At 61.3% G+C, this 26,157-nt stretch overlaps 1 protein-coding gene across 5 annotated transcripts in view; it reads right to left on the bottom strand.

Moving 5' to 3' along the window:
* Positions 1-26,157, bottom strand: part of DNAH2 (dynein axonemal heavy chain 2) — a 91,043-nt gene that overhangs the window by 19,541 nt on the left and 45,345 nt on the right. For 2 of the 5 annotated variants that reach the window (XM_059718610.1, XM_059718612.1), the window contains exons 21-60: positions 23,968-24,168; positions 23,303-23,459; positions 22,488-22,662; positions 21,790-21,953; positions 21,049-21,210; positions 20,756-20,859; positions 19,881-20,037; positions 19,381-19,463; positions 18,736-18,916; positions 18,166-18,304; positions 17,803-18,020; positions 17,116-17,214; positions 16,671-16,796; positions 15,366-15,476; positions 14,791-14,979; positions 14,446-14,549; positions 13,897-14,086; positions 13,039-13,219; positions 12,596-12,723; positions 11,818-11,970; positions 11,426-11,551; positions 10,843-11,061; positions 9,873-9,990; positions 9,117-9,253; positions 8,619-8,756; positions 8,358-8,516; positions 5,751-5,903; positions 5,537-5,628; positions 4,695-4,893; positions 4,117-4,341; positions 3,791-3,895; positions 3,304-3,504; positions 3,107-3,192; positions 2,876-3,006; positions 2,540-2,689; positions 2,169-2,336; positions 1,390-1,550; positions 841-980; positions 527-659; positions 157-296 (exon numbers count right to left, since the gene is read on the bottom strand). In XM_059718610.1, coding sequence (XP_059574593.1) covers positions 157-296; positions 527-659; positions 841-980; positions 1,390-1,550; positions 2,169-2,336; positions 2,540-2,689; positions 2,876-3,006; positions 3,107-3,192; positions 3,304-3,504; positions 3,791-3,895; positions 4,117-4,341; positions 4,695-4,893; positions 5,537-5,628; positions 5,751-5,903; positions 8,358-8,516; positions 8,619-8,756; positions 9,117-9,253; positions 9,873-9,990; positions 10,843-11,061; positions 11,426-11,551; positions 11,818-11,970; positions 12,596-12,723; positions 13,039-13,219; positions 13,897-14,086; positions 14,446-14,549; positions 14,791-14,979; positions 15,366-15,476; positions 16,671-16,796; positions 17,116-17,214; positions 17,803-18,020; positions 18,166-18,304; positions 18,736-18,916; positions 19,381-19,463; positions 19,881-20,037; positions 20,756-20,859; positions 21,049-21,210; positions 21,790-21,953; positions 22,488-22,662; positions 23,303-23,459; positions 23,968-24,168 — 6,003 coding nt within the window. The remainder of the gene's footprint in view (positions 1-156; positions 297-526; positions 660-840; positions 981-1,389; positions 1,551-2,168; positions 2,337-2,539; positions 2,690-2,875; positions 3,007-3,106; positions 3,193-3,303; positions 3,505-3,790; positions 3,896-4,116; positions 4,342-4,694; positions 4,894-5,536; positions 5,629-5,750; positions 5,904-8,357; positions 8,517-8,618; positions 8,757-9,116; positions 9,254-9,872; positions 9,991-10,842; positions 11,062-11,425; positions 11,552-11,817; positions 11,971-12,595; positions 12,724-13,038; positions 13,220-13,896; positions 14,087-14,445; positions 14,550-14,790; positions 14,980-15,365; positions 15,477-16,670; positions 16,797-17,115; positions 17,215-17,802; positions 18,021-18,165; positions 18,305-18,735; positions 18,917-19,380; positions 19,464-19,880; positions 20,038-20,755; positions 20,860-21,048; positions 21,211-21,789; positions 21,954-22,487; positions 22,663-23,302; positions 23,460-23,967; positions 24,169-26,157) is intronic. The other 3 variants (XM_059718611.1, XM_059718614.1, XM_059718613.1) reach the window with 3 other exon arrangements.

Below are 26,157 nucleotides of genomic sequence, written 5' to 3'. Positions count from 1 at the left end.
CCCGCCACCCCCTGCCCACCTTGAGCCCTGCCAGTGCCCCTCACTCATGACCCGCAGACCCCATGGGCACTCCCCTCTATGCCAATCCACCCACTGCCAGGCCCCGCCCACCCCCTGGCTAGCCCCACCCCTCCCTGGGAAGCCCAGCCCCCTCACTTCTTGTAGCCCGAGACCAACTCCAGGTAGCTGCTGGGGGTGACGTAGTTGTAGCGCCGCATCTCCACCAGCATCTTCTGGGAGTAGGTGGCCACGGAGCCATGCACGGCTGTGAAGATCCGGGCCACCTTCCGGGCCATCTGCAGAGCACGGGCATGGGGGTTGGGGCACTGGAAGGGCTGGGGGGAGGGGGCAGGGAGCAGCGGGTTGGGAGTGAGGGGTACTGGCAGGGCTGGGGGAAGGTAGAGGGCTGCAGGTCAGGAGGGAGGGGCACCAGCAGGACTGGGGGTGGGGCAGGGGGCTACGGGTCAGGAGCGAGGGGCACTAGCTGGGTTGGGCCAGTGGGTGGCTGTGGGTCCGGCTCACTCACCTCTGGCTGTGGCCCCAGGTCAACCCCCTCCAAGTATTTCTCGGCTACCTCAAGCAACGCCTGGCGCGGCCACTCCGAGAACCAGTCGATGGTAGTACAGCTCACCAGGGCAGGGTACTGCCGGATCCAGTTCCTGCAGGGGCGGAGGCAAAGGTGGGCACCGGTGCCCTTCACTCCTGACCCACAGTCCCCTGCCCCACCAGCGCCCCTCACTTCCAACCTGCAGCACCCTCCCACCGGTGCCCCTCATTCCTGACCTGCAGCCCCTGCCCCCCACAGCCTTGTGGGTGCCCCACACTCCGCAGCCCACTCACCGGAAGAGCTCGCCCACAGGGCTGAGGCACAGGACCACATGCAGGTTGTCGCGCACCCGCTCAATGAGGAAGGCGAAGAGACTGTCAGGTGTCTCAGGGACCCCCTCAGCCTTGGCTGCATCCAAGAGCAGTGCCTGGATCTGTTGAGGGGGCAAGGCAGGGAAGTGAAAGGGGCAGGGGGCTGTAGGTCAGGAGTGAGGGGCACCAGCAGGGTGGGGGCTGTGGGTTGGGAGTAAGGGGCACCAGCCGGGTAGGGGGGGCAGGAGGCTGAAGGTTAGGAGTGGAGGGCATGGCCAGGGCAGAGGGAGTAGGGGTTGAGGCAGGGTGTACACCCACCCTGTTCCACTGATCAGGCTGGTGAAGCACAGGCCAGGAGGGGCATGAGGGCACTGGGGGGCACAGTGAGCACCCACCTTTGTCCAACTCGTTGGGCTGGTCAAGCATGGGTAGGGGTATGGGGAGGCACCTCATCCCACTCACTGGGCCAGCAGAGCGTGGACAGAGGGGCACAGGAGGGATACTGAGGGGGGCAGAGCAGTGGGTACCCACCTCCTCCCACTCATCAGGCCGGTACAATGCGGGCACCTCCCCAGCGCTGAGCAGGCTGTTGATATCCTCCAGAAAGGCCTCGTCAGATGCCTGCGAGTCGGTGAAGAGGAAAGTGGTGGGCACCAGCTCCATGCCCGCCTGCCGGTACAGCCGCTTCAGGTCTGTGGGGGCATGGCTACGTCAGTCGGGGGGCGGGGCCTGGGCCAGGAGGGAGGGGCAGGGGGCTGGGCTAGCACTGGGGTGAGGCTCCCCCTTGGGAACATCAGAGCATTCATGAGGGACAGGGAAGGGGGTAGCACCAGGACTGGGCCGGGACCAGGAAAGAGGTGGCTGGGGTGGGGCCAGGACAGGGGGAAAGTTCAGGGGTGGAGTCAGGTCAGAAGTGCCCTGGGCTAGGGGTGGGGCCAGGATAGGGGGTGGGGCCAGGATAGGGGGTAAATCCAGGGGCAGAGCCAGGACAAGGCAGAGAAGGGCCATGTTAGAGAGTGGGGATATGACAGGGGATAGGTCCAATGGCAAAGCCAAGACAGATGTAGGCATGGCTGGGAGTGGGGGTAAAAACAGGGTGGGGCCAGGACATCAGACAGATCCAGGGGCGGGCCCAAGACAGAGGTGCGGCTGGGCTGGGAGCAGAACAACAGGTGGACCCGGTGGCAGGAGCCTGGATACGGGCCTTGGCAGAGGCAGCAGGGCCTGGACACGGGTCGTGGCAGAGAGAGTGAGGCCTGGATGCGGGTCTTGGCAGTGGGGACAGGGCTGGCACTGGGGGCAGGGCTCACCATCGCGGAAGTCCTGACGCCGGTAGTGGCGTGCAGGCTGGATTTGGAAGGTGCAGTACTGGCATAGGGCGGAGGCGAGACGCGCCAGACTCTGGCGCCCGCTGCCCCCGATGCCAACCAGTAGCAGGTTGCCCCGTGGCTGTCCAATGACTCGCACAATGCGCATGACTGCAGGGGGGAGGCAAATGAGATGGGAGGGGCATGGCCGGGGATGGCTCCACACCTGGCCCAGCCCCTCTAACTCCTCCCATGTCCGCACCTCCCCTCATTGCCCACTGTCTACTCCCCTCATCCAGGCCCTGGTCCCTTGCCTGCTCCTTCTCCATGCCAGGCCCCACCCCCTGCCCGCTTGGGCTCTGCCCCTAGCTCACTATGCTCGATGGCATCGCGGAAGAGCACGAGGCGTAGGGGCACAGCACCGGGTGCCTGGTTGTGCTCGGCCAGCACCTGCTCCATCTCAGCCCGCAGCGCGCCCAAGTCAGCCAGCTCTTCGTACACCCGCCGCGCCCCCAGGAAGTCCCCTGCCAGGGGGAATCCAAGTGTCCAGGCACCCACACGCCAGCCCCTCCCAGAGCCATGGGGAAACTCAAGCATCTGGGCACCCACATGCCAGCCCCTCCCGGAGTCGGGGGGAATCCAGGCACCTGGGCACCCACACTTCCTCCCTGAGCCAGAGAGAACCCAGGCATCCAGCCCCCCAGGCTCACCGAAGAGGGGCGGGCGCTTGGAGGGGCAGAGTCCATGGAAGGTGAGGTCAAAGAAGGTGCCCAGCTTCTCGCCTACGATGCACGTGAAGGCCTCGGCATCACCCGCATCCACCAGCCGGTCAGCAAAGACCCTGTGGGCAGCCCAGATGCCTGTGTTCCTCCCAGGCCTAGGGGAGGCAGGGAGCCCAGATGCCTGGGTTCTCTGGCTGGCAGGGGGAGCGGGGCACCCACCTGAAGCACTCATGCACCCAGAGGCGGGTGAGGCTGGTCTTGGTGTCATGGAAATCCTTGTGCGACCGCAGCAGCCCCTGGAACACCTGTGGGGTGGGGGGGGGGAGCGGAACTGCGCTGGCACTGATCCAGCTGGCAGCCTGGGCACAGTGCTGCCCAGTCCAGTGCCCCAAGCGCTCCACCCCCACCCCGCCTACCCCGAAGTGGACCTTGGCAATGTCGCGCAGGCTGAACAGGTAGTGGATGCAGGCAGGTGTGGGCAGGAAGCGTTGCGCCACACTGTGGTACAGCTCCACCGTGGCCTCTGTCACCACTGGCCCCAGTGGCTTCACACTCTCCTCAAAGGCCTGGAGCTTCTGGTTCAGCAGTGTCCCAAAGATGCGGCGGATCTGGGAGTCCTGGGGGGATGGGGAGGGGGCACACGGGGCAGCCAGGCACAGTCTGGCACTGGCTGGCCCTTGGCTCCCTGCTCCACCAGTACCCCTCACTCCTGACCCGCGGCTCTCTGCCCCCCCCAGCCCTGCCAGTACCCCTCACTCCCAACCCACAGCCCCCGCCCCCCGGGTGCCCCTCACTCCTGACCTGCAGCCCCCTGCCCTGCTGGTGCCGCTCACTCTGGCCCGCAGCTTTCTGTCCCCCTGCCCCCTCCCAGTTCCCCTCAGTTCTGACCCACATCCCCCTTACCGAGGGGAAGGTCATGTTGATGAGGTTGAACCTGCTCTGGAGCCGGGGGGAGATCTCGGTGCGGCCTCCCCCAGGGGGGCCCATGGCTGCCAGGAGGAACATGTCCTGGGGGGGAAGAAGACAGGGGCATGGTGCCAGGGGGGCACACTAGCACCGCCAGGCTGGGGGGGCCCCATGCTCAACAACCTAAGAGGCTCCAAGCAGCAAATACAATCCCAAGGGTGACAAGAGGGGACTGCGATGCCCCTCACTCCTGAACCACAGCCCCCTCTCCCCCACCACCGGCCTTGCTAGTGTCCTCCCACCCCCGACCTGCAGCCCCTCACCTTGATGTACTTGGGGCTCTGCTTGGCCCGGTCGTACCAGAAGCCGTAGTCCAGCCACTGGCGCAGCAGCTCGAGGGGGGGCTGTGCCCCGAAGGCATCACGTGCCGGCATGTTGAGGTCGTCCAGGAAGGTGGCGAGGCTCTTGCCACCCAGCGGCACATACACGCCCTTGGTACGCTTCTCCACACGACTCTCCACGGCGCTCTGCACATTGCTGGATGAGGTCTGCAGGTTGCCGGGCCATGAGGCTTTGTTGGTGCCTTTCATTCCCAACCTGCAGTGCCCACCCCAGCCCTGTTGGTGCCCCTCACTCCTGACCTACAGCCCCTTGGTCCTGCCAGCGCCCCTCACTCCCAACCTGCAGCCCCCTGCACCCCCCAGCCTTGCGGGTGCCCTTCATTCCTGACCCACAGCCCCCTCCCACTGGTGCCCCTCACTCCCTATCCAGAGCCCCTTGATTCTCCCCTCCACTCCTGCCCTGCCAGACAGCATGACACCCTCCCACCAGGCCCCCTTCCTCCCCCAGTCTCTGTCCCAGGGAGTCCAGGGCAGCCCAGACTCCTGGGTCCCGCCGGCACCTGGGCAGACATGTTGACGGTGAGCACAGCCCAGGCAGTGCGGTCCAGGCCCTGCAGGACGCCCTGGGCGATGGAGGTCTTGCCGGTACCCACGGGGCCGACCAGCAGCACAGGGCTCTGGGCTGAGAGCAGCGCCGTCACCAGGTGGTTGTAGCGCACCGTGTCCATCGTGGGCACCAGGATCTTGTGGAAGGGGGCACTGGGCAGGGGAGCAGGGGGTTCAGGGCAGGGCTGAGCCTGGCACTCCCCTTTCCTGTTGAATGGACCATCTGAATCCAGCATCACCCACCCCCTCCCTTGCTGCATGGTCTAGCCAGAGTGTGGCACTCCCCTCCCTGCCATATGGACCAGCCCAAGTCTTCTCAAATACATGGAGCAGCCCAAGCCTAGCACCCCCCTCCCTGCCACATGGACCAACAACCCAAGTCTGCCCTGCCCCAGCTTGCATGGGCCTATCCAAGTTTGGCACCCCATCCCTGCTGAATGAACCAGTCCCAGTCCCTGCCAAATGGACCCCACTCCCTGGCGAATGGACCAACACCCAATGGGGGTGCCAGTCCCAGCCTGGGACCCCCATTCCCAACTGAATGGATTAATCCAAGCCTGGAACCCCCCTCCCTGCTTGAATGGGCCAGTCCAAGTCCGGCATCCCACTCCCTGCCAAATGGACCAATCCAAGCCTGGCACCCCCCATCCCTGCCAAATAGGCCAGCTCCAATCTGGCACCCCCCTCCCTGCCACATGGACCAGGCCTGCTCCCCCTCCACCCAAGCAGTGCATGGACCAGCCCTGGTTTCCTTCTGTCCTCATGCCCCCCCATCCCATCTCTGCCAGGCGCTCACGTAGGCGGGTAGCGCCACATCTTGGGCAGCTTGTCCTCAAACGAGGCCCAGTTCTTCCTCTTGGCATCCACAAAGTACTCGTAGACTGTGTCCTGCCAGGACACGAGCAGCCATGAGGTGGGGGGGCGGGCTCCGAACACCAGAGAACCCAGGAGTCCGGGGAGCCCAGGAATCCCTCACCCCCTGAGCTCAGCCCTCCCTGGGGGTGGGGCACCTTATTGGGGAAGGAGCCCTCCATCTCACGGATGTAGGCATCAATCCGCTTGCGGCCCTCCTCATCCACAGCCGCACACACTGACCAGATCATGCTGAACAGGAAGTACATCTCCAGCACTGCACCGTAGCTCTCTACATCCGCCGGGTTCACCTGGAGAAAGGGAGAGGGAAGCGGGGTCCAGGGCTGAGCAGGAAAGCAATGAGAACAGGGAGCTGAAACCCCTGAAATGCTGACTTGATGTACCTAGAACGACGAGTTGACAGATCTAAAGCAACGATGTGAGGCACTTACAACAGTGAGTTGACAAACCTACAACAGGATTGTGTATCTACACCAATTAGTTGATGTAGCTAGAGCAATTAGTTGACACACCTAGAATGGCAGACCACTTAAGACTATTAAGCTGACACCTAGAGCAATTAGTTGACATACCTAGAGCAATAAATTGACATACCTAGAACATCAGAACACTTGTCACCTCGATAGACTAAGCAGTCTGCTGGTCTAGGTATGCCAAACAATTGCTCTACATGTTAGCTCAATAGTTTACCTGGAGCAATTAGTTGACGTACCTAGAACAGCAGACCACTTAAACTATTGGAGCTGACAGCTAAAGCAATTAGTGGATGTACCTAGAATGCCCAGCCACTTAGATTACTGAGCGGACACCTAAAGCAATAGATTAACCAGAATATGTAAGTAATCTACTCAAATCAGGCTGGTATATCAAAAACATCAGGTTGACATATCTAGAACATCAGATTGACAGACCTGGACCACCAGGTATCTAGAACAGAGGTGCTCAACCCCTAGTTCACAGGCCAAGTCTGGCCTACAGTGCCACATCACCCCACCCACAGGTCTTCCTATGGGTCCAGAAATGTCCAGACTGGTGGGGAACATCGAGCTTAGCATGTCAGGCAAGAGGACAGGGCCAAGTCCCAATCCCAGCTGGACAGGGGCAGTGTGGGTCCCTGGTGCCAAATCCTGGCTGGCTGGAGGCAGCACAGGTCTCTACACTATCCCACCCAACCCAGACTGGTTTCATAGTGCTCAAGTCTAGTACCTAGAACAAAGGAAGGCAAAATGTGGCCAGTGGGCCAGATGCAGCCTGCCAGGCCATTCTATTCAGCCCACGAGGCCCCTAAAAAATCTAGAAAATTAATATTTATCTGCTCTTGGCTGCCTGTCATGTGTCCCTTGATGGTTTGCCACAACTCAGTAAGTGACCCTCCGTCTGAAATAATTGCCTGCCTCTGATCTAGAATGTGAGGGTGTGGTGGTATGTTTAGTTTGATGTACTTAGAATATAGTGTGGGTGGGGTGGATCTAAGCTGAGATACCTAGAACGTGAGAGTGTGATGGAGTGGGTCGAGGTTGACATGTCTAAATTGTGAGGGTGGGTCTAAGGGAACGTATCTAGAAGGGTGCAGTTCTAGGTTCCAGGAAATAAGGACGCAGCCACTCAGCTCTACGTTGACACATCTAGAACATACAAAGCAGGGGGCAGTTCTTGGTTGATGAGCCTAGAATGTCCCTAGCCTACCCTGTTCTCAGGTCTAGGTTATGAATCTAGAATGTGAAAATGTGGTGGGGTGGGGCTAGCTTGATGCACCTAAAATGTGAGGGGGTGGGGTAGGTTAGGTTGATGTATCTAGAGCATGAGGGTGCAGTGGAGTGAGTGTAAGCACACGTACCTAGAACATGAACGTTCCAGGAAATAAGGATGCAGCCACTCAGCTCTATGCTGGCACATCTAGAATATACAGAGGCAGTGAAGGCAGTTCTTGGCTGATGCAACTAGAATGTCCTGAACCTATCCTGCTCTTGGGTCTAGGTTGATGTACCTAGAATGTGAGGGTGTACTGGAGTGGGACTAGATTGACATGCCTACAACATGAGGGTGGAGTAGGGTAGGTCTAGGTTGATGTTCCTAGAATGTGAGAGAGTGAAAGTAGATGTACCCAGAATGCAAGGGTTCCAGGAAATAAGGACATAACCACTCAGCTCTTCGTTGGCACATGTAGAACATATGGACATAGCGGGGGGCAGTCCTCGGTTGACACACCTAGGACATCCCAAACCTACCCTGTTCCTCAGGTCGAGGTTGATGCATCTAGAATGTGAGGGTGTGGTGGGGTGGAATTAGGTTGATGTACCTAGAATGGAAGAGGGTGGTGGGGTGGGTCTAGGCTGACATACCTAGAATGGGAGAGTGTGGTGGGATGAGTCTAGATTGGTGTACCTGGAACACGAGGGTGCAGTGGGGTGAGTGTAAGTAGATGTACCTGGAACATGACAGTTCCAGGAAATGATACTGTCATGCAGCTCTATGTTGACACATCTAGAATGCACAGATGGAGCAGGGACAGTTTACAGTACCTAAAACATCCCCAACCTCCCCTGTTCTCAGGTCTAAGTTGATGTGCCCAGAACATGAGGGTGGGTGGGGTGAGTCCAGGCTGACATGCCAAGAACGTGAGGGTGCAGTTCTAGGCTCCACAAAATAAGGGCGCACCCCATAGCTCTGTGTTGGCACAGATAGAAAATACAGTTGCAAAAAGGTGGTTTTTGGTTGCTGCACCTAGAATGTCCCTGACCTACCCCATTCTCAGGCGTGGCCAGGGCTGAAAAGAGGCGGCAGAGGGCCACAACACCGCTGTACTCAGGCACGGGGACCAGCTCGCAGCAGTTGTCTCTCTTGAAGGCTAACATCTTGTCCAGAAACTTGTCGAACATGCGCTGCAGGGTCTCAGCCTCACTCTGGGAGGAGAAACGGGGCATCTCAGCCTCTCAGCAGGAGACATCCCCCGACTCCGTGGGGCACCCCTGGTTCTCAGCCTGACTGCCCACCCACCCAGGCACCTTGGGGCGCCGCTCAATCCAGGAGTGGACATAGGGCCTCCAGCCCAGGTCACTGTAGTCCATGTAGACCACGCCACAGCGGGACACTGTGGCTGGAGAGGCCACCGCCAGGTTCTCCACCTCAAAGAGCAGTGAGACCTACGAGGGGCACTGGGGGTGAGGGTTGTTCCCCCACAACACTCCCTCCCCCAGCACAGCACCCTCGGGTGGATCCACCCCAACATGGCATCCCCCTCCCAACACAGATTCCTCTCACTGTGCCCCCACCACATACCCTGGCACCCCTCAATAGACCCACTGCTCTGCCCCCCAGCATAGCACCCCCTACCAGACCCCTTGTGCAATGCCCCCTGCTGGCCCCTCACCCAGGCCCTGCCAGACACGCTCTTCCCAGCCCGACACCTTCTGCTGGTCCCTGACCCTGTCCCCATCCTGACACCCCCTACTGACTCCGACCCAGTTCCCATCCCAGCACCCCCCCTCTGGACCCTGCCACACCTGCTCAGGAAGGGCGATGCGCTCCCCATTGGTGAGCGTCAGCACCTTGTTGTCGTCCATGACCGAGTTCATGCTCTCAATCCACAGAGTATCCACAGGGCCGTCAAACACCACCCACTTCTCGTCTGGCCTCTCGTCTGCCAGGAGGGGCCTGTGAGGAGCGCCCCCTGTCTCCCGACCCCTTCCTGCCCCAGGGGTGACCAGCTCCATCTCCTCCCAGCCCAGGGCCCTGCTGTGGGGCTCTGGACCCTCTTGGACTGGGGTGGGTGCAGGGGGGAGCAGTATGGCAATTCACAGGGGTAGGTGAGAGGGTGGCCCTGCACTGCGGCCTCTAGGGGACACCGCATCCCCAGCGCAGCACCTCCAGGTGGATGACGGGGAGAGGGGGCCGACTGGCGTCGGCCGTGTCACCAGGCCCACAGGCCCCTGTGCCAGCCCTACCCCCACCCAGCTCTGCACACCTGTCACTCCAGTCAGCCACGATTAGCCTTGATATTGGGGTCAGCTGTGGGCCCTCCCACCCATCTCCTAGCAACGGCCGCCATGTCTGCCCGCCACCTCGGCCTGGCATGCACAGCCTTGCCCTGCAGGCACCAGGACATGGAAGCAGGGATGCTGGGCTCGGGGAAGGGTTCAAGGGTTTGATGCCACCCCCACTCCCACATCTAGATGCCAACTAGCTGCATGGTTCCAGTGTGCCCTGGATAGGCATGGCCTGGGGGGCCGAGGGCAACCCCTCCATGGGGCCCCACTTACCTGCACATGCTGAGCGCATGACACTGGACAGGATGCCATCTGTCCACTCACTGGTGCTGAGGTCATACTCCCCATACAGCTCCCCCAGCGACAGGGCCTTGGGGTTGAGGGGGAACTCCTGACAGGGGCAGAGACATGGCCATTGGGGTGGGGGCAGGCCTGGCCCCGCCTGGCATAGGGCAGAAGTCTGTGAGGGGTTCCCCAGGCCAGATGTTCCCAGAAGACCAAGCAGCTCAGGGTCCAAGGCCCAGGATGCAGCAAGACAGAAGAAGCCCCCTGAGATGCCACCCGAGTCCAGCACACCTCACTCAGGGCAGGGCCAACCCCAGTACTTGTCCCTTGGAGATGCAAAAAGCCCCGAGATCCCACCTGAGTCCTTCTGGCCAGGATTAGCCTCCATAGCTTATTCCCAGGAGAGGGAAGAAGCCCCCTGAGATCCCATTCAAGTCCAGCACACCCCACTCAAGGCAGGCCTGTCCCCACTTCTTCCTCCATGGAGAAGGAAGAAGCCCAGTGAGATCCCACCAGAGTCTTTCTGGATAGGATTAGGCCCGGTAACCTCTATCGAGGAGAGGGAAGAAGGCCCCTGAGATGCCTCCCAAGTCCTGCATGCCCCTCTCAGGACAGGGCTGTCCCCAGACTTTCTCCATGGAGAGGAAAGAAGCCTGCTGAGATCCCACCCAAGTCCCCCTGGACAGGATTAGCCCCTGTAGCCTATTCCCAGGAGATGGAAGAAGCCTCTGAGATAGCATCCAAGCCTACCACCTGCCACTCAGGGCAGGGCTGTTCCCATGACTTGCCCTGTGGAGAGAAGCCCCCAAGATCCCACCCAAGTCCCTTTGGATAAGTTTATCCCCTGTGGCCTATATCCAGGAGATGGAAGAAGCCCCCTGAGATCCCACCTCAGCCCCATCCCCAGGAGACAGATGCGTTTCCCCTGCTCCCGTGTCTGTGGGACCCCGCCACTGACCCTGACAAGACTGTAGGTGGGGTCCCCACACCGGTGCAGGGCTGACAGGGCAGCCTGCAGGGTGCGCCAGGTCACTGTCTTGCCACTACCAGTGCTGCCCACAATGACAGTGGAATGGCGCGAGTTCTTGGTCTCGTGGAGCTGGATCACCTTGGTGATGGTAAGGGGTGTCACCTGGAGCCCCACCTGCTTCAGTTCCCCTTCAATAGTTTCCTTCAGCTGCAGGGAGGGCAGAGGATAGTCAGTCATGCTCCACACGTTCCTAAAGCCCTTGGGCCAGCCCCCTCACTCTAAATCCACCGCTGGTATCAGGGGGGTGAGATGGGGGCAACCGCAGGCCTCAGTCCCTGCCCCCTGGCAAGACCCTAGAACCCAGGAGTCCTAGAAGCCAGGCCAAATCCAAGAGACCCCCCCTTCCCCATGGCACAGAGAGAACCCAGGTGTCCCGACCCCCCAAGCCCAAATCCTGAAGACCTGCCCTCCCCTCCCCACACCAAAACGAGGTCCTAGTAGTCCTAGAATGCCTCTTGGGTGCAGTGCCCCTGGCTGGCACCAGGTGGCGCTGCAGCACCGCGGCACAGACCTTGCCATAGTCGATGGTGGGAGACTCAATGCCGGGGAAGAGGTCCTGGATGATGCCAGTGAAGAGGGGCAGGTCGCCAGAAGTCAGCTTGGCCACGTTCATGTCCTTCATGGCCAGGAGCAGGATCTGGGGGGCACCTGGGTGAGGGCACGGGGACAAAACCCCCACCCTGGTGCCTGCGGGGAGCTTCTGGAATCCCCCTATGTCCCAGTGTGCTTGCCAATCTAGAGCCAATCCCACTCTGACCCATCCCACAACCTCTGCCGATCCCACTTTGACCTCATGCTGCAACCTCTGCCACCCCAGTCAGATAGGGCCACCACCCTGGGGTCCCATGGGGAGCTAGTGGATCTCCCATGGGGTATCCCAGTGTGCCAGGGGGGCAGACTGACCTCCTCATCGGTGAGGTCAGCATGGGTGCGGCGCTTGCGCCCAGCATAGCGCAGTAGGGATGTGAGTGCCCGCAGCCCAAAGTCGTAGTGGTCCTGCCGGGAGAGCTGCTGCTGGGCTAATGAGTACAGTGTGTAGACCTTCTTGGCCAGCACCTGGGGGCGGGAGGGGCACAGCTGCCATCTTGGTATGAGCCTCTGCCATGAGGGGTAGCCCCGCCCCCCTGAGCTGGCACCCAATCAGGAAACATTCTCCCCCCCCCACGCGCGTCCATCCAACTGGCTCTGAAGACACCAAGAAAGGGGCTCCTGCCTCCAGTTGGGTCACTAGAAACCAGTGGTTGGGTGGCAATGGGTGGGGGGTCCTCATCTCCCACAGCAAACCAGTGCTCCCAGTATGGAGTGACTGGACCCCCAGACTAGACCATGAAAGCCCCTTGAGCCCCCCAGCGTGCCTGAAACATCCCCCATTGGCCACCCAACAGTGGGTGGCAACCAACCAGTGGCTCAGCAATGAACAACCAATGACACCATTCTTCACCCTCTACAGCAGATCAGTGCTCCCAGTGTGGGAGCTGTGAACCCCCCCCCATATCATCAATATACCTAGAAACATCCCCCCCTACCATACAACCACTGGTTTCCAGTGACCACCCAACCTGTGACTTAACTGGAGTCAACAATGATTAACGAATGACCCCTCGTTCCTCACCCTCCCACAGCCAACCAGTGCTCCCAGTGTGGTGGGACTGGGCACACTAGCCGCCCCCTCCCCCTGTACCTTGCAGTTGCTGAAGCCTTCAGCAAAGAGAATGATCTCGGCAATGAGGGTCGAGTCGGGCACCACCATGGCGATGGGCCGGAACATGGATTTGAGGTTGTCGGGCAGCTCCGTCCGCCCAGCGTAGCCTGCATGTGGCACCATGGTGAAGAAGCCAGAAGTCTGGCTCAGAGCTGGGACACCTGGGCTCCCTCCCTGATACGAGAGCAGGGGTGGGGCCTACTGGATTTGGCTGGGGGTCAGGATGCCTGGGTTCCACGAGGAGGGTGGGGTCTCTTGGACAGGATCAGGTTGGGCACAGCTAGGTTAATTCCCTGGCTTGTGGATGATTGAATGTGGGTGGGGGTTAGGATGCCTGGGTTTCACAAGGACGGAAGTGGGGTCTCTTGGCCTGGCCTGGGGTCCCAGAAACCTGGGTTCCCTGCTCACTGGCAGGAGCCTACCCGGGTTCATGGTGATGAAGATGCCGCAGGAGGGGACCAGGTGGATGCGGTGGCCCTCAAAGGCAAAGGTGGCCAGGCTGGCGGCCAGGGCTGAGAGGATGGACAGGATCTGCTGGGCCACCACTGACAACACTTCCACGTTGATGCGGTTGAACTCATCGAAGCAGCCCCAAGCACCTGTCTGCAGGGAGGGGTGGGGAAGGTGGTGGTCAGGGGCCCCCCCACTCTACCTTCCCCACCCATGTGCCCTGCCCTGGGGCAGGAAGACTGCTGGCAGAGGGGGGTGGGGAGGTGGGGGGTGGAGCAGGGCAACTGTATTCCGAGATGCAGCCAGCTCTGGGGTGGAGCAGGGGGACCATATTCCCTGAGATGCAGCCAGCTCTGAGGGGGTAGAGGGAGATCTATGGGTTCTGATTGGCCGAGGTTGGGAGGACATGGGGGAGAAATAAAGGCAGGTGCCGGGGCCCGGATGCCTGGGTTCACTTTGCTCTGAAAGGGAACTGGGCTGTAGGGGTGAGGACCGGGGACACCTGGGTTCTATGGCCAGCCTGAGTATGGGGAGCAGTGAAGTCAGCCACCGGCCCAGCTCAGGGCCTAGACACCTGGGTCCATGCCCAACTGGGGTGAATGGTGGGGGGAGGGGGCGCTGCTGGCTCAGCTCAGAACCCAGACACCTGGGTTCTACGCCCAGCTCCCAGCAGAGAAAGGCAGTGAGACAGGGCCCAGGGCTGGGGAGGGGACTGGGTTGAAGTGGGTCAAGCTGGGGGAGGTGAGAAACCCAGATGCTGGGGTTCTCTCCCCAGCATGTGGATGAGGGCAGAGCTGGGACGCCTGGGTCTCCAGACAGAGGGAGCTCACCTGGGCCAGGCCAGAGTACATGCGGCCCATGGACTTGTAGTCAAGGCCCTCGGAGCAGTTGACCACAATGACATACATGCCCAGCGCCTTGCCCAGGTCCTTCACCGTTTCCGTCTTCCCTGTCCCGGCTGGGCCCTTGGGGGAGCCACCGCGGTGCAGGTGCAGCGCCGTGGTCAGTGTGATATAGCACCTGAAGGGGGCAGATGCTCAGTCCCCACTGCCCGAGAACCCAGGTGTCTGGGCACCCACCCCCCTGGCCTACCAAAGACCATTCTCCCAGAGCCAGGGGGAGAACTCATGTGTCCAGGCAGTACTGGAGCCCACTCTCCTCGCAGAGCTGGGCAGAGAACCCAGACATCTGGGCACCCATTCCCCTGACCTACTGGAGCCCATTTTCCTCCCAGGCTGAGCTGGGCACCCACGGGTCCGGGCACCCACCCCCTACCTACCAGAGAACACTCTCCTCCCAGAGCTGGGCAGGGAACCCAGGCTCCCAGCCCCCCGCAGCCCTACCCCTTAGCTGGAAGAGAACCCAGGCATCCCGGGCACCTGTCGGTGAGGGGGGTGATGACGAGGCGGGGGGCAGTGCCCAGGTACTCATAGCCGTAGGGGAAGTGAGCATTGGTCTGGCGGATCACACAGTCGTCCGTGTCCTGGGAAGCAGGGTCAGGGATCAAAGATCAGTGCCCCCAGCCCTGTGCCAATCACCGCCCAAACTGCCCATCTGCAGCCAGGAGAGAACCCAGATGTCCCCACCCACCCCAGGGACACTTCTTCCAGCACCCTCAGCAGGAACCCAGACACCTGGGTTCCACCAGGAGGGCAAAGTGGGGCTCCTGGCTCATGCCAGGGCCCTGGATGCCTGGGTTCCCAGCATGGCACCCCCACCCGAACCTTGTCCCAGTAGAGGCGCAGCTGGCTGAGCCAGTCGAAGGCGCTGGGCTCAGGCACAGGGCAGCGGTGGAGCCGGTCAATGACGTCTCGTGCATGCACCTCCACTGTCACCAGTGCCACCACCTTGAGGCGCAGCAGCTTGGGCAGGCTCCCACGCAGTGCCTCTGAGTAGCGGTGCAGCAGGGACACCTGCAGGGGGCCTGAATGCCTGAGTTCTCAATGGGATGTGGGTGGGGAGCCTGGGCTCTGTCCCAGAGCAAGCCCAGACACTTGGGTTCTCAATGGTGAGGGGAGGGGAGGGAAGGGAAGCTGAGAGCCCAGAATCCTGGGTTCTCAATGGGGACGGGGCAGGGAGAGGGGCTGGGAGCTGGGCTCTATCCCAGCTCAAGCCCGGGCACCTGGGTTCTCACTGGCTGGGGGCTAAGGGGTAAGAGCAGGAGGGAGTTGGGAGCCCAGATTCCTGGGTTCCCACAGGCTCTGGGAATGGAGGTTGCAGGGGCTGGGGCCTGAGAGCCCAGATGGCTGGGTCCACGCTGCCTGGAGGGCCCTGCGGGAGGGGAGGGTGGGGGTCTCACCTGTTTCTTTTTCATGACCTTGAGGAACTTCCTGTCCCCGCGCTCCTTGCAGGTGAGCAGGCATTTGGTGACGTCAGCCGTCCACTGCATCTGGCTGGCTGCGATCACCAACTGGAGGGCCCATAGGGTGGGTGGAGAGCACAGACCCACGCCAGCCCCAGAGATTGGGGGCATAGACCCCAGGGTGCCCAAAGGGGGAGAAGGGGATTCGGAACTGAGAGAGCTGGGAACCGACTCCCCGTGGCCGGGCCCCGGCTTCCAGTGACCTCCCCAACCAGACCCTTGACCCCTAACCCCCAATGGCCTGGCCTCCTTCCCATGACCTCCCTGATTGTTGACCCTCAAACTCCTAAACACCCTCAACCCTGATCTGTGATCCCAACCTTTGCCTTTCCTGACCCCCATTGACCCCTCCCTTTCCCTTGACACCTGACCCCAACTCGCTATGACACTCACCCCTGATCCTTGACCCGACACCCTACCTCCTCCCTTTCCCAACATAATGACCCCCCCTTCCCTTGACCCCAATCCCTAATGACACTCACTCCTTCACCCTTGACCCCAGACCCCCAACAACCTTCCCCTATTCCTGACCCCATGATCCCTCCCTTCCCCTTGACCCCAACCCCTAATGATACTCACCCCTTGACCCTTGACCCCAGACTCCCAACAACCTTCCCCTTCCCTTTCCCAACCCAATGACCCCTCCCCTCCCTTTGACCCCAACCCCTAATGACACTCACCCTAATCCCCAACATCCCCCTTCCCAACCCTCAATGGCCCCTTCCCTCCCCTCCCCTTGACTCCAACCCCTAAGAACATTCACCCCTGATCCATGACCCCAGACCCCCAACAACCTCCCCACTTTCCCAAGCCCCCAATGACTCCTCCCCTCCCCTCGACCCCAACCCCTAATCACTCATTCCCTGACCCTTGAACCGCACCCTTCCCCCTTCCCGATAACCCCCTCTGACCCTTGACCCCAACCGCTCCTTCCATTAAACCGACTCCCAATGACCCCCCCCACTTCGACCCTTAACCCCTGACCCCAATAAGCCTCCTCCATCCTCTGACCCCCTATCCACCCCCTTTCCTTGTCCTCTGACCCCTCCTTGATCTCCTGCAGCTCCCCCTCCCCTGTTGCTCAGCAGGTGGGGCTAGGCTGAGACCCCCCACCCAAACTCATTCCACATGTGACCTCTGCCAATGCAGCTGAACCACCACTACAGGGGACCTTGCCGGGCTCTGTCCCAGCCTGGCGTTTACCTGCCCCCCTGGCACCTACTTGCCCACCTCAGCACCTACCTGCCCGGCCCACTCCTTCACCCACTTATCGCGCTTAGTGAGCATCTTCTTGAGCGCCAGGCGACAGTTGCGCAGCAAGTCCCTCAGTGTCCAGCGCATGGTGCGCTCCACATCACACAGCCACTCCTGGGGTGGGGGGGGGTACATGGATCAGAGGGGCAGATCCGAGGGGGGCTGGGCAGGGGGACGTGCCCTACCTCAGAGGCAGCTGCCCGTGAGCCAGAGATCATGGCTGAATGCCCCACCCCAGAGGTGGCTGTATTGCAGGCCAAGACATGGAATGAGGGGTGGAAGCAGCATGGCAGGGGAGGACACAGTGTGGCCTGGTCACCAAGGGAGGCTTCCTCTGGTGCAGTGATGCGGCCAGCTCTGGGGTGGAACAGGAAGACTGTACCCCTGGAGCTGCAGCCAGCTCTGGGGTGAAGCAGGGCTCCCAAACACTCACCTCCACGGGTCCCTCCAACAGCACAGGGTGGCTGAACTCCACATACTCCCCGTCCAGCGAACACATGCCCATGGCCTCTGACCTGTTACCCATGCCCACCTGGGGGGGCGGAGCAGAGAGCAGCGCTAGCTCCTCACCTAGGTCTCAACCCCGCCCCCCCCGGCTAGCTCTTGATTTCTAGAATGCTTTGCAGCCTGGTTCCCCAAGGACCCATCACCCAGATGCAGCCACCAGTGGGGTGGGGGTGGTACAAAATGCAGCTCCTTGTGGGGGCAGGGGGCACAGTGCGGCCTGGCGGGAACCCATGACATCAGCAAGGGACAGTATGAGATAGGAAGTGAAGGTCTGGGGGTGTTGGGGGGGCAGGAGACCGGACCCCCATGGTCAATGGGGCTGGATAGAGCAGGACCTCTAAGGGGGGGTGGGACAGACCTAGAAGGGGCGGGGCCTATTCCCTGAGCTGGGGGATGGGAATCTGGAAGAGGCGGTGCCAGTTCTGAAAGGGGCGGGACCAGGACTGAAAGGGGCATGGCCAGAATGAGGACCCCAGCCCTAGATGCCCCGTGGGTATAAGAAGCCTGGGCAGGATGCTGGGTAGGCTAGCCACGGTAGGGCAGGATGCAGGGGCTGTGGGGAAGATGCCCATAGGCAGTGCCCAGCCAGGCCAGGCTGGGAGGGGGGCAGCACCTTCTGGACACGGAGGGCGCGCAGGCTGTCAAAGCACTTCTTGAGGTGGGGCTGGACGGCGTCGGGACTGCGGGCCTGGCCCAGCACCTCCAGCAGGTCATCGTTGGACAGGAAGTAGAAACGGGGAAAGATGCGGCGCTTGGTCTCCAGGAACATGTCCAGTGACTTCTGGATGTCCTCCAGTGCCCCCGCCATTGCTGCTAGTGTGTCCAGCAAGCCTGCCATGGGGCGAGTGAAAGTGTAGCACCCCTTTGTGGCACCCCTTGGCCACTGCAAGCATCTAGTCTTGCCAGGCGTGGCACCCTAGAAAGCAACCATGGGCATACCCCCTGCCCTGGAGTCGCTGCCCACCCCCCTGGGCACCTGGGTAATGGGTGCCCCGCAGGGCATTGGCATCCCGGCTTAGGCGGTCCATGATGCCCTTCCAGCTGGCATTGATCTGGTCAAAGGAGGCTGACTCTTCGGGCAGCTGCTTGCGGATGTCCTCACCCAGGAAGATGTTCTAGGGGGCGGTTAGGGGGTCATGGATGCCAGGCCCCAAGGGCAATGGCTGTGGGGGTGGGATGCTCCCTTCCCCACCCCCACCCACTGCAACCCCCCAGGAAATGGGGTCCAGGCTCCCCCTTCCCCTCTGGGACATGGGGTCTGGGGTCTCCCTGCCTCCCAGGAGTTGGGGTCTGGGCTCCACCAAGAGATGGGGTCCAGGCTCCTCTGTCCCCACAGGAGATGGGTCAGGGTCCCTTTTTCCTTTCAGGAGATGGGGTCCGGACTCCCCCTTCTCCCCCCAGACATGGCTCTGGGGTCTCCCAGCCTTCCCATGAGATGGGTCTGGGGTCTTCCAGCCCCCCTGGGAGATGGGGTCTGGGATCTCCCTACCCCACCCAGAGGATGGGGTCTGCCCCACCACAGGATGTGGGTCTGGGGTCCCCCTACCTCCAGGTACATCCACTGCCGCTGCACGGTGAGCACCATCTCGATGCCCTCGAGCACCAGCGAGAGGCACCGCTCCCAGCCATCCACGTCGCGCTCAAAGGGGCGCACAAAGCGCGAGGCCTTCATGGTGGCCAGCACCACCTGGTTGTCCTCCAGCGCCTGGAACACCTCATCTGTGCCCCTGCCCAGCGCCCGCCTCAGTGACCAGGCACCCCTGGGGGCCCCCCGCCCAGCCTGGCTCCCCCCCAAGCAGGACCCTCGCTCCTCACCCCATTGCCACCCTACATCCCCAGTATGGGCCAGCCCGGTGGCCCCCACTCCCAGCGAGGCTCACTGGGCTCCTCCCTGCTGTGCCCTGCCCACCTGCATCCTGTTTCCCTTGAGGGACCCCCTGCGTTCCAAGGTCACAGGGCGGTGGGGGCAAAGCAGAGGCCAGGATGCCTGAATTCTGGGGCAGGGGGTCAGCAAGGGGGAGGAGAAGCCAGGTCACCTGGGTTCTCTGAGGGGCAGGAGGGTGGGCAGAGCCAGGACACCTGAGCTCTCTGGGGGATGGGTGGAACCAGGACACCTGGGTTCTCTAGCAGGCCAGGGGTTAGCAGGGGCAGGCAGCGCCCGGACACCTCGGTTCCCCATGCCAGGCCCTACCGGAGGCGGTGGTGCCCCTTGTCCTTGTAGGGCACGATGTCCAGCTGCATCACGTCCCAGGTCTGCACAATGCCTTGCAGGGCCTGGGGGAATGGGCAGCTGATGTTTCAGCGTGCCTGGATGCCTGGGTTCTCTTCCCGGCTGGGGGTGGCGGGTTGAGGGGTGAGACAGGGGAGGTCGGGAGCCCGGATGCCTGGGTCCTTCTCTCAGGTCTGGGATGGGCATAGCAGATTCTGGGAGATGGAAACTCAGAGCCCAGATGCCTGGGTTCTACTCCAGCATGGAGAGAGGGCTTGAGAGCTCGGACACCTGGATTCTACTCCCGCATAAAGTGAGGAACTGGAAGCCCGGACACCTGGGTCCTATTCTCAGATCCACAACTGGGAGCCAGATGCCTGGGTCCTATTCCCAGTTCTGAGCCCAGATACCTGGGTACTATTCCCCGGTTGTGGGGCTGGGTGCCTGGGTTCTCCTCGGCTCTAGTTGAGGTGGGGCAGTACCTGCTCGATGGCCAGCTCCTTGGTGGCGGCAGCCGAGATCTCGGCCACCTGCTCGCCGTGCCGGTCCAGCCCCAGCGCCACCACATCCTCCAGTCGGAAGTCATCAGCCTCCTGGTCGAAGGGACACAGCACCATGTCTTTCACTTGCGCCCAGTGCCTGCAGGGGCAGGGAAGGCATTAGCCCGGACACCTGGGTTCTCTTCCCACCTGCGTGGGACCTGGATGCCTGGGTTCTATGTCCACACTGGGGGGGGGGGGATATATAGGACCCAGACTCCTGGGTTCTCTTCCCATAGGAGGGGTGGTAGCACAGCAGGACATTAGGAAACAGTGTCCCTGCCCCCTCCCCACACATACCACGCAACAGCCGCAGGCAAGGTGCTGGGCTGTGAATCGCCTTAGCAGGAGCTGAGTAATTAACGCCTGATTAACAAGGGCAGAAGTGCCCCCCCACAAGGCTTCAAAGCTGAGATCACTGGGGAGAGCTGAAGGGGGATGGGGAGCTGGAAGCCCTGGGTTCTATTCCCAGCTCAGAGAGATGTGGGATCTGCTGGGTTACAGCAGTGAAACCTGGGGGCTCGGATACCTGGGTTCTCCCCCCAGCTCTGGAGAGCAAGGCTGGAGGCTAGGAGCTCAGACGCCTGGGTTCTCTCCCGAACTCTGGACAAGGTGGGGGACTGGGGGCCTGGACACCTGGGTTCTCTCCCCAGCTCTAGAGGGCAGGGTGATCTGGGTCTGAGCAGGGGGGACTGGGAACTCGGATGCCTGGGTTCTCTCCATCCAGGCCCCAGGGGAATCAGGAACCTGCATGCATCTGAGGGAGCTAAGGAGCCAAGGCTGGATCCCAGTGCCTGCCCAGCACCCCCCAGCCCTACCGGTCCCTCATGGCCGGGTTCCGCAGGTCTGAGATGAGTGGCATCGTCCTCTGGAACTGCTCGATCTTGGCCTTGGACGTCTCGATGACCTCCCAGTTGTGGTCCTGTGCGGGGGGTGGGGATGAGCCTGGATGCCTGGGTTCCCTTCCCAGCTCTGGGAGGGAAGTTGGGTCAGAGGGGGTTGGGCAGGAGGGGCTGGGAGCCCAGACACCTGGGTTCTCCCCCTAGTGCCAGAAGGAAAGTGGGTTCTTTCCCTGAGTGGGCGCCTGGACGTCTGGGTTCTCTGCCCCCACCTTAAGGTCGCGACTGAGCTTGTGCAGCTGGCGGAGGAGGCCACGGGCGATGCTCTCCATGGTCTCCGTCTGCAGCGTCCGGAAGCTGCCTGTCTTCCACTCGCCCCAGCGCAGCTCCCACGCCTGTGTCAGTTCCCACACCTGCTGCAGGTAGTCCAGCTCCTGCGGGCACATGGGCCGGGCCCCGGATACCTAGGTTCGGGGCCCGCCAAGGAGGGGGGCAGAGACCTGGACACCTAGGTTCTGGGCCCATATGGGGCAGGGAAGGGATCCAGATACCTGGGATCTAGGCCCATATAGGGAGGGGTGGGGGCAAGGACCTGGACACCTGGGTTCTGGGTCCATATGGGGGTGGAGAGGGAATCCAGATACCTGGGTTCTGGGCCCATATGGAGGCAGGGGTGGGGGCAAAGACCTGGATGCCTGAGTTCTGGGCCCATGGTGGGGGAGGCAGAGACCCGGACACCTGGGTTTTGGCCCTATGCAGGGGGCAGGGATCTGGAGGCCTGGGTTATGAGCCTGGATGGGGGGAAGGGACCCAGATGCTTGAGTTCTGAACCCATATGGGAGCAGGGGGGTAGCAGGGACCCAGATGACTGGGGTCTGGACCCATTTGGGGGCAGACATGGATGCCTGGATTCTGGGCCCATATTGGGGGGTGGGGGCAGGGACCTGGAGGCCTGGGTTATGTGGGGGTCTGGGGGGCGTGGCAGGGACCCAACCTCTGGGTTCAGCTCCCACCTTCTCCAACTTCTGCAGGTCCTTGGAGGGCGGTTGCTCGATCTTGAAGAGGCCGAGGCTGGAGCGCAGGCCACCTTCCTCGGCCTGCATGGCAGCCAGCACCTGACGTAGTGCCGCAATCTGCTCCAGTGCTGCCGCGCATGGCACTGCACTGCTGAAGGGGCCTGTGGGCACAGAGGGGTATGGGCAGTTTCCCCTGTGCTCCCCCCGGAGCCTCCATAGGAGTGCCTGCCTCAACCCAACCCCTTCAAGCCCCACCCCCCATGGCTGTGCCTGACTGTGGTCCCCTAAGCCCCACCCCCTTGGCCCTGCCCCCATGGGCATACCCACCTGAGCCCCACCCCCTCAACTCCCACCCTATGGCCACATTCCCCCCCCCACAGGCACACCCATCGAAGACCCACCCACTTCTCCCCATGGCCACACCCACCTAGACCCCAGCTCTTGCCCCCACCCCCACTGACACGCCCATCTAAATCCCACCTCCACCCCTGTGACATCAGCTCCTTTCACCACCAGTCAGACAGCGGTGGTGTCTACTGGCTTGGAGTGGGAGAAACTGGGAGCCTAGACTCCTGGCTTCCTCCCCAGCTCTGAGAGAGCCCAAGGCTCAACCAGGTCTACAAGCCAAGCCTGGCACTGCCACCCTGACAAACTGGGGGCTGCAGCAGGCCCCCAACTCCGCTCCCATTGCCTACCTTTGGCGCCAAAGTCCTGCAGGAGAACCTGGGCCTTCTTCTTGAAGTCGTCAGCTGAGTGGATGAGGCCAGTCTTGAACTTCTCTTTGTGGCGCTTGAGCATGACCTCACTGTCCAGCATGCACTGCTGGAAGGCCAGCCACTCCCCGCCCAGGCCACCCAGCAGCTGCAGCACCTGGGGCACAAGGTAGGTGTCAGGACAGGGGGCCAAGAGTGAAGCAGCAGATGGGGCAGGGAGCAGAGTGATGGACTGGGCAAGGAACAGATGATGGAGCATGAGCACAAGGGAGGGAGCAGAGAGCAGAGCAATGGATGGGATAAGTGGCACTGGCCCCTATCCTCCCTGTACCTCACTAACCCCCTCCAGGACTGAGGGCAGAACCCAGGAGTCCAGGCTCCTCGCCTGCCAGCTCAGACCTGCTGGACCCCACTCCCCTCCTAGCATGGGGATAGGACCCAGGTGTCCAGGCTCCCAACCCTCACAGCTCTAACCCACCAAACCCCATGCCCCTGCCTCCAGCTTGCTGTTAGCCAGTGGGATCTACTGGCTTCAAATGGGAGGGAGCTGAAAGCCCGGACACCTGGGTCCTACCCCCACTCTGGGAGGGAAGTGGATTCTGCTAGGTCGGAGCAGGGAGGCTGGGAGCCCAGATGCCTGGGTTCTCCCCAGCTCTGGGGTTAGAGTGGGGCCAGTTGGGCCAGAGGTTGGGAAGAGGCTGAAACGGTGAACAAGACAGGGAGCAATAGAAGGTGCCAGGGGTGGGGGAGGGATGAGAGAGGGGAGGGGAAGGGCAGGGACAGGGGCAGGGCCTTACCTCCTCCTCCACGGGCACCTCGTACTTGTCCAAGATGGCGAACTGGTCATGGATGGGTGGGATCTGAGCCTCCAGCTGGGACAGCTCAGCCTGCAGGTTCTCCAGCAGCTGCAGGCTCTGGCCCAGCTCCTGCAAGGTCTGCGGGGGCCGGCTCACGCTGCAGGGAGGGGACAGCATCAGGCTCCCAGCCCCCTCCCCACTCCCTCAACTCCCCTCCCAGAACTAGAAAGAATCCAGGTGTCCAGGCTACCAGCCCCTCTTGCTCAGACCCACCAGCCTGAACTACCATCCAGAGCTGGAGAGAACTCAGGGGAATGGGGGGATCCAAGCAGGTGGTCAGGTGCAAGACTGAGCAGGTAGAGCCAAGGGGGCAGGACTGTGGGCTGAGGCTAAGGGGGCAGGGCCAAGACCAAGGTGGGGTATAAGAGGACAGAGCCTGCAGGGTGGAGTCAAGGGTGGTTGGTGGCATGGCCAGGCAGAGGGAGTGGAGCCAGGGCTGAGAAGGTAGGGTGGGTCAATGTGGAACCAGAAGGCAGAGCCTGGGGGTGAGGGTCAAGGGTGGTTGGGGCCAGGGCTGGGGTAGGGCTATGGGGGACCAGAGGGCACGATCTAAGGGTTGAGTCAAGGGAGGCTGGGGGTGGGGCCAGGCTGAGGGGGCGGCTGACCTGCAGGCACTGTCCCGTAGGTGGGCATGCAGGTGGCGCAGGCGCCCACTGGCTGTCTCACGCAGCAGGGCCGTAAGCTTGCCCTGCCACTCAGTGCAGTGCTGCACCACAGCACCCTTCAGCCGTGCACAGTCCAGCAGCACAAAGCCCAGGCTCAACACTGTCTCCTCCTTCTGCACGTTGTTGGCCACCTCCATGTACCTGTGGTGGGGAAGAGATGCGGGTGTCAGGGGCCACTGGGCACCACCACAGGCTCTGGGGCCCCTTGGCTTTTGCCAGAGGGGACAGAAGAGCAAAGTGCCAGGAAGCCTCTTGGAGGGGGCACGAAGACCAGGCTGAGATGGGTGGACAGAGCAGAACTGCCCAAGCAGAGAACCAGTTGAGACACCCTCATGTCATGGAGCTTGTGGGGCTCCCAGGAAGGGTGACAGCTTTGGATGGAGTAATGGGCAAAGGCAGGTGGCTGGTGGAGAGGGTCCGGATGCCCCCCAAGTCCTCCTCAGGGCCTGCTGATCCCGAGCCCGTGTTCCCTGGCTTCATTCACTTCTTGAGTCATCGGGACAGAGTGACTGGTCCTACCCCCCTCTGTGAAACTGGGATGAGGGGGGCTTCAGTCCCCACTTGATCCCCAAGCAGTGACTCCCTATGGGGCCAGGGCATCAGAGGAACAGCCTGGAGGCTCCTGGAAGGGCCAGAAATTTGGGGGCGGGGGTGAGGAGCACTGGGACCCTACCTCCAAAATCTAGGCACGGGGGCCCCACAACTGACACAGAACCAAATGGGGAGAAGCCCTCCAGCTGGATGCAGCCCCAGGAGGGGGAGGGGTGGGGAGTCTGTATGTTCTGGGACTGCAAATAACCCCACCATGCTTCAGGCTGCGGCAGCCGGCAGGGAAGCACAGAGGAGTGGGACCTCCAGGGGTCACATCTAGCCTGGCCCTCTGCCCAAGGCAGGATCAGCCCTGCCTAAACCATCCTAGAAATCCTGTAAAACCACTGTCTGTCCTGACACGACGCACCGCACCCGAACCTGCCCCAGGGGAAGCTGAGGGACTCTGGCCATCAATGTGGATCCTCCTGCTTCTGTCAAAGGTTGTTAATTTACACTCGAGAGATCCCAGGCCCCTAACAGAGGAAGGCAGCCCCCACTGCAACCCATACCAATCTGACCAAGGGGGTAAAATTCCCTCCTGACCCCAATACTGGTGTCAGTCCAGCCAAGTGGAGGGACAAAACCCTCTTGCTGGGATCCTCTGGGTTTGGCCCCAGCAGGAGCAGTCAAGATCATCTAATCCAGGCAGGATCCATCCTGATTCAACCACCCCAGCCACGTGCCCATCCATCCTGCTCTTCCAGGGATGGAGATAAAGATGATGATGATGATGATGATGATAAGAACATGAGAACTGCCACTGATTGGGTCAGATTGTGTTGGTCCATCTGGCCCAATCTCTTGGGGCACATGGAGGCAGAGAGTGGACACTGAAAGGGCAATGACCTGGGTTTTTGCCCCTGTTACTCTCTCCCTTGAGGTCTCCAGCACTGAGGGTCTGATTCACAGGCCATAGCCCCTCACTCTCCATACTCAGTAGCTACCAATGCCCCTTTCCTCCAAGAATGGATCCAGTCTCTTTTGCATGATGACAATGGAGATGACGGTGATGATGATGAATGATCTCAAAGTGAGTATGGGAAGGAACCTCAGGAGGTTGCATCTCGTCCAACCCCCTGCTTTGAGCAGGGAGTTGAGCTAGATACAACCCCCTGACGTTTAGCTGCACCTGGATCCCAGGATGAGGTCCAGCTGCACCTGGATGGTCCCAGCCAAGGCTTTGTGGAGCTGGACCTTAAAAACCCCCAAGGATGGAGACTCTACCAACTCTCTGGGCAGCCTGTTTCAATGCTTCACCACCCTCCTAGTGAGAAGGTTTTTCCTAATATCCAACCTCAACGTCCCTTGCTGCAGCCTGAGCTCATTGCTCCTTATTTTGTCATCTGAGAACAGTCCAGCTCCATGTTCTTCGGAGCCACCCTTCAGGGAGGTGACAGCTGCTATCAAATCCCCCCTTGGTCTTCTCTTCTGCAGATTCAATAAGCCCATTTCCTTCAGCCTCACCTCATCCATCCTGTTCCCCAGTCCCTGAACCATTCTCATTGCCCTGTGCTGGACTCTGCAACATCCTTTCTGTAG

Source organism: Alligator mississippiensis, chromosome 15 (assembly GCF_030867095.1).
Source record: "Alligator mississippiensis isolate rAllMis1 chromosome 15, rAllMis1, whole genome shotgun sequence".
NCBI classification, from domain to species: domain Eukaryota; kingdom Metazoa; phylum Chordata; order Crocodylia; family Alligatoridae; genus Alligator; species Alligator mississippiensis.
The sequence above is the reverse complement of the archived record's forward strand: the minus strand, read 5'-3'. Positions and strand labels throughout refer to the sequence as shown.